The following is a 7156-nucleotide window of genomic DNA, read 5'->3' on the forward strand; positions in this document are numbered from 1 at the left end:
CATGGTAACGTTCTCAGCAATTTTCGCAATGCTAAGCGCACACCGTCCCGACAAGACGGTCTTGGCGATAACGCCAACTAGAAAAAAATCGGCGCTAGTATGCGGAACGTTTTCGTCAGCGCACACCAAGCCGACGCGTTTGTCGAAGCTCAATAAAATTGGGGTGGAAATACTTTTGTGTTGTTCAAAATGGCGCGATTTGCGAGAAATCTGCTTCTGCTTCATATTTCACTTCTTGCTATACTGGTGGTACGGAGGCGGCGTCGTCGACAACAGTCGAAAAGGAAAGTGTGGGTGCGGCCACGCATTTTAATGAGGGAAGAAGAAGGAGCATATAAGACTCTAATACCTGGGTTAAAACACCACGAGATCACAGCGTATACTAACATTTTTAGAATGTCCCCTGACATTTTTGAATGCTTAGCAAATTCTATCTCCCCAATAATAGAGACGTCTGACACAAACTACAGAGCAGCTATTCGGAACTGAACCAGGCCGCCATCATGACTGATATCATATGATCAGATGGTGTGCAGTGATTGGTGAGCATAGCGCCGACGATCGCGTCGGATTGAAATGCAGCGCACACCCAAGAATACAGTCGACAATCGAGTCTTTTTTCAGAGCACACTGAACCGACTGTCCAACGCCCGATTCAATATTTTAATCGGCCCAAAAACAAGTGATTACGCCTGACAGGGAATAAAAGTAGCGCACTATAGTACAGTAAAAAATTTGTGTCAGTCACTGACAGGATTTCGCTTGTTTATTTGTTTTGTTTAACGACACCACTAGAACACATTGATTATATTTATTCATCATCAACTATTGGATATCAAACATTTGGTCATATTGGCATACGGTCTTTGAGAGGAAACCCGCTACATTTTTCCATTAGTAGCAAGGGATATTTTATATGCACCACCTCACAGATAGGGTAGTACATACCACGGCCTTTGGTATACCAGTCGTGGTGCACTGGCTCGAACGGAAAATAGCTCAATGTGCCAACAGAATGTAGTAGATCAGATGCCAAAGTTGAACTTCAGGTGGTAGAATATTCACACCGCAATACGCTTGCTCCAAACAGTTGTATATATAACCCCTCAAAACCGGATCCTCTGTAAACCAGAATTCCCTCAAAACCGAACGTTTTGCATCGTCATTATTTAAATGTCAGATCAGAACCATAAGCGTACGAGAAAGTGGGGCAGAGGGTGGGGAGACAAATGCCCCCCCCCCCCCCCCCCCCCCCCCCCCCTAATACTGGAGCAAAACATCAAATTCGGGCAAAAAGTATAGAGATATTCGGGGAAAACGTGGGACATTTTTACCACGTATTTCCATCATTCTACCCGCAAAATTAGTTGTAATCCATGTAAAAATGCGTAGTGATTCGTTTGCAACCCTAATGCTAATATGAATAAATGTTGTTACCCAGATTCGGGCATTTTCATTTAATTCAGGCAAAACCAGCCTGTCCACCTACAAAAATGGGAGCCCGTACGCCTATGTACAGAACATAACTTCTCTAAACACAGGCGCGTGCGCAGGAATTTAGGCGGAGGGGCTAGGTTGTCTAGACTGTGCCGGATTATATTATCTTTAGACCCGTACTTTTTACTTGGTCAAGTGGGTGTTCGGTATAGATGAGTGTCACTGTGACCTATGCATTAATAAGGTATTGCAATGACTTTGCTCTCAGAAGTGAACTGCTAGTTTTGAAGAAGTAGAAGGGAAACAACTTATCATTTCTTCTATCGTACAATAATGATCACTGATAGAATACACTGTTAACGAGCTACTCTCGGCAAACAAAGTTCCAAAACATATATAGCTCCCCCTTTCCAATTCGGCGGACCGATCAAAAATGAGCCAAATTTCCTTCATTCAAATTGCGCACCTTTTTTACCATACAATACCAAAAAATACATATACTGTCAAAAATTGTCCACTGATGCAATGTATAAACAAATTAATCAAATCACATTTCATTTAACAATATAATTATTCAGTCTATAATAGGCTACAGATGCGTGGAATAAATATATAATAAGGATAAAACAACATTTTTATTTAACAATAATAATATAACTGTGTGATAAACATTTCTCCCGCTATTTTACCAAGATATAAAACACGGAGGATGCCTAGGATTCAGGACCCATATTCACAAAATATCGTAAGCCTAGTTTTACACGTAAACGTAAATCTACGACTGAAGAGCTATTCACGAAACAACGAAAACGTAAGTTACGTGTAAAGTTGGACGTAAATATAAGAGTGCCTCAGGTTGCAACTAACCCTGCACGTAAGTTGTGTACATATAATAAATCAAGCACGATCGCCGTTATTTACTATTATTTACGGAAACTAGCAGCTTTTCCAATAAATGAAGCAGATTGCTATGGCGAACGCCCACGGATTGAACATATTTTTGTTCATGATCGAACGGATGTTTTTGACTTGGCCAATTTCTCCTGAGTTATCTTTTCCTTTTTAAGAAATGTCCTCAAGTTCGTACCAAAACGCGGATCCCCACACATACCAAAATGCCATGGTTCACTGTTCGCAATGTTATTGTTAGCAGACGACAAACAAAATTGCGTTTTGCGCATTTGTTATTTACCCGGTAGCCATCGTTTCTAATGTGTTTTTATTAATTACTCCAGTGAGAATGTTAAATGGTAGATTTACGTCCAACTAAGTTACGTTTATATTTACGACCATCTTTTAGAATAAGGTGCTTCTTGCACGTAAACGTAAATCTACGGCACACGTAAGTGCTAGTCGTAGATGTAAATTTACACTTTTTTGTGAATATGGGTCCTGGGCCGTATCTAGTGTAAAATAACTGGGGTGGGGGTGGTAGAAGGAAGGTCTCGAGTAATTAAAATGACACAGAGATCAGTCTACAATGCACGAAGTTGACTTATTTCCATTTTACAAAAGTCTATGTATGTTTTCAATACAGCTTCGTTCTCCTGTACATTTTAGATGATGAATTATACATAAAACTTGTTGGGGTTTGGGTTTGTTTTCATGCAAATGTAAAGAAAACAAGGATTGAATAGGAAGTGAATGTAACATCTGCAAAAAAACATTAGGGTCTAAACACTTGAACAGGACTATAGTATTCGGGCTTGGATGGACTATAAGTATACAGCCATGATGATATAGTATACACAGCGTCAATAAAGTGACATTTTATTGCACAGGATTCCACGGCTGACCTACTCGAAGTAGACGGCGTAAACGTTGGCCACCACTACTAGCGAGTCATTGCGATACGTGCACGTTGCAAACGAGTCTGCCGTCGTGTCCCACAGACACCTACTCGCTACCTTCGTCCCCTGTCCCAGATTTTCCATGATGATCACGTGACACACTATTTTGTACCTCGGAAAGTCCATTGCCTTCACTCGAGATTTGATAATCGTCGATAAATCGGTTATCATGTATCGACATCTTTCTGGACTGTATTTCGCATTGTCGAGTTTAGCCTCCAGCAGGTTCCTCAAGCATCGCTCGACTTTTTCCGGCGAAAAGTGCTTCCCATCGTCCGGCTTCGTTTTATATGTATTTTCAAGTTTAACTGGCACTAGCTTTTCTTCCTTCTTATTGCTGTTCCTTTTAGCCAATCGTTGCCAAGCGCGGGTTGCTGCGACGAGTTTGAATATTGACATCCCTCTAGAAGGCGTGGCTTGTGAATTGCTGGAGCCCCCGTCGCTTCTGAAGCTGGATAGGCGACTGCGTTTTCTGACAAGCGGAGCATGGTCGTGTTTTGTGCAGCTGGTTTGTTTGTCTGGACAAAGAAAAAAGCAACCCATTATACAAAACAGTTTTAAGCAAACTTATACAGACGAAGCGCGGGGGGGGGGGGGGGGGGGGGGGGGGGGGGGGGGGGCTTCTAGTGCCTCATTAATTCTGAATCAAAAATATTATTGATAGTAAGTCTTATGGCAGAGGTGATTCATTTTACTTATAGCATGCAGGAAATTGCATTTCAGGACATCTAGTTCTCACAATTTTATGGGGAAGCATACACCCGAACCCCTTAGAAACTTTGCTTTGCGCTCTCGATCTCAGTCAATCACCACCCCAATGTCGACTTGCTTCCACCGTGCCTGTTATAACTATGTAAATGATACACTTTTTGGGGGCATTGTCAACCACTGTATTCCAACCATATCTATTGTACCTATGGTTCAAAATGAAAATTATAGTTTTTAATGGGAAAAGGGCGAATGTGTGAGTCCGCGCGCTACGACTAACTTTTCGGGTGCATGCAATGCCAGGTCCGTAGGAATAATATCTGGAGTTGGAGAAGGGGGGAGGTGAGGGGGAGGAGCACAATCTATAGTTGGGGGGTGGGGGGAGGGAGAGCACAAGCCATATTTTTATCTTTATATAGAGTAGGTAAAAAAAACCCCCATATATTTTCGTTCTCGAGAGCGGAGGTTGGAAGGCGGGGAGGCGGTGCCCCCGCTCCCCCCCCCCCCCCCCCCCCGCTCCCCCCGGTTCCTGCGGACCTGAAAGGTAAATAAGTACCACCATTTTAAACTAGTAGTAAATGGTAAAGTCCCTCGGGGTGTTACAGAATCCGTCCCTAACTAGACTGGTTTTTGCGCCTAATGAGAGATGGATGTGATATGACAGGAGACGATGGTACCAATCAAATTATTCGCGAGCGCACGCCCTCCTGAACGCGGCAGTGGCATCCAGCTTCTAGGTTATTTCAACAAAAATACATAATAACATACTAAAGGTTTGAAGCAAAGACGACAACACATAAATAACAGCACTAAGTTCAGCCAGCGAACGTTTCGCTAACGTTCGCGAACTATTTGATTGGTTCCCGAACTATTTGATTGGTTCCCGATGTGGTAATTTGGTTTACAGTAAAGCGCATAAACCAGTCAGCGGACGTTTTTCTGATCGGTCTGGCTGAACTCGGCTCAGTTTTCGACTTTCAGGGTAGTACTATTGTGGGAGTCAGGCTTGGGTGGAACGGGTTATCATATAGTGAACAATGTTTTAAATTAGGAATCAAAGAGATGCATTTTACAAGACGAAACACTAAAATACACAAGTGACAGTAATTATCTAACGACTGCAGGAATTTAACTCTTAATATCTTACAAACCACCAACCCCCATATTCAGGGTACAAAATTAGCTTTATGCAACACTATTCGACAAGGGGCGAGACGTAGCCCAGTGGTAAAGCGCCCGCTCGATGCGCGGTCGGTCTGGGATCGATCCCCGTCTGTAGGCCCATTGGGCTATTTCTCCTTCCAGCCAGTGCATCACCACTGGTATATTAAAGGCCGTGGTGTGTACTACCCTGTCTGTGGGATGTTGCATATAAAAGGATGCCTTGCTGCTAATCGAAAAGAGTAGTCCATGAAGTGGCGACAGCGGGTTTCCTCTCTCAATATCTGTGTGGTCCTTAACCATATGTCTGACGCCATATAACCGTAAAATAAAAAATGTGTTGAGTGCGTCGTTAAATAAAAATTTCGTGATTGCGAAAATTACCAGGGACTTCTACCTATTAGGGGCGGGACGTATCCCATTGATGCGCGGTCGGTCTAGGATCGATGCCCGTCGGTGGGCCCACTGGGCTATTTCTCGTTCCAGCCAGTGCAACACGATTGGTATATCAAAGGCCGTAGTATGTGCTATCCTGTCTGTGGGATGGTGCATATAAAATATCCCTTGTTACTAATGGACAAATGTAGCGGGTTTCTTCTCTAAGACTATATGTTACAATTATCAAATGTTTGACATCCAGTAGCCGATGGTTAATAAATCAATGTGCTCTAGTGGTGTCGTTAAACAAAACAAACTCTTTTCTACCTATTCATCTAAATAAAATAATTATACAAACAACAAAAAATTACAAAAATCAAAAGCACCAACCCGTAATTCCAGAAGAGATTTCTTCTTTGCTAACGCCATGGTTGCTGTTCCCCTCTAGTCTTACCAACCACCCATGTACAAGTATCCTTCACTGTAACTCTATCGTGTCAGAATTATGTTCGTTTTTTCTTTTATTGTTAATTTAACGTCCACTTTAATCCTTCTAGACAGACAGACAGATATAATACACCCAAGATCTTGAAAATCTCTAGTGGACCACTTGTCGAAGATAATGAGTTTTATTGACTGCGACAACAAAACACTCTGGGACGTGTCCAGTTCGTCAACAAATCACTTTGATTTGCAATGAGAGAAATTGCATTATGCATGTACATGCGTACCAGAGTTACAGGTACGAAGTATTTAACGCAGGTGTTCTAATTTATTTCCTGAGGTGAAGCACGTATGCTACAAAACATAAATAATAATGAAACGTTGGCTGCCATTGCATAACCGGCCTCGGTGGCGCAGTGCTTAACCCATCGGTCTACAGGCTGGTAGGTACATGGTTCACAGCCCGGTACCGGTTCCAACCCAGAGAGAGTTCTTATGGGCTCAATGGGTAGGTGTAAGGCCACTACACCCTCTTCTCTCTCACCAACCACTAACCATTTAACAACTAACCCACTGTTCTGGACAGACAGCCCAACTATCTGAGGTGTGTGCCAAGGACAGCGTGCTTGAACCTTAATTGGATATAAGCACGAAAATAAGTTAAAATGAAATGAAATGCCACTGCATAACAATTATGTTTGGACATATAAGTACGTAGTTAATTATTTTTAGAACGGACTAACGGTATTAGGGATTTAAGATAAGCATCTGGGGCTTACTGTGAATATTTTTTTCTCTAATAATGTATCTTCCTGTTTCTTGGATTGATGCTTCAGTGCCTTTGTTCGTTTGTCTTGTTTTGTTTTAGAAACCTTAACTTGACTTTTTAATATAAAGGGTGAAGTTTTTCTAGAGCAACGGGCAACATGGTTGGCATACCAAAATATTTATGAGTCTTTTCACTAATGTTTATAATGGTTATTTTCTACGTTTAACACATACACACAGACTTGACGTTGCACGTGCATGCATCCATCCATGCACCCTTGCATTCATTCATCCACCCACCCATTCATCCATCCATGCATACATGCATACATTTTATGCATATACATATAAGTATACATATACATATACATACACATACACATACACATACACATACACATACACATATA

General features: G+C 42.0%; 1 protein-coding gene across 1 annotated transcript; it reads right to left on the reverse strand.

Annotated features, from left to right (window-relative positions):
* Positions 1-2707: 2707 nt before the first annotated feature.
* Positions 2708-6090, reverse strand: LOC121390572 (dynein light chain Tctex-type 5-like). Its single transcript, XM_041522424.1, has 2 exons — positions 5925-6090; positions 2708-3805 (listed from the first exon to the last, which is right to left on the reverse strand). The coding sequence occupies exon 2, from the start codon at positions 3684-3686 to the stop codon at positions 3234-3236; it is 453 nt and encodes a 150-aa protein (XP_041378358.1). The 5' UTR covers positions 3687-3805; positions 5925-6090; the 3' UTR covers positions 2708-3233.
* Between the last annotated feature and the right edge of the window lie 1066 nt (positions 6091-7156).

This window comes from Gigantopelta aegis, chromosome 3 (genome assembly GCF_016097555.1).
Source record: "Gigantopelta aegis isolate Gae_Host chromosome 3, Gae_host_genome, whole genome shotgun sequence".
Taxonomy (NCBI): Eukaryota; Metazoa; Mollusca; class Gastropoda; order Neomphalida; family Peltospiridae; genus Gigantopelta; species Gigantopelta aegis.

What these genes read in the sequence shown, in the direction of transcription:
- LOC121390572 (XM_041522424.1), bottom strand. Translation starts at nt 3,686, where the DNA reads ATGTCAATATTCAAACTCGTCGCAGCAACCCGCGCTTGGCAACGATTG.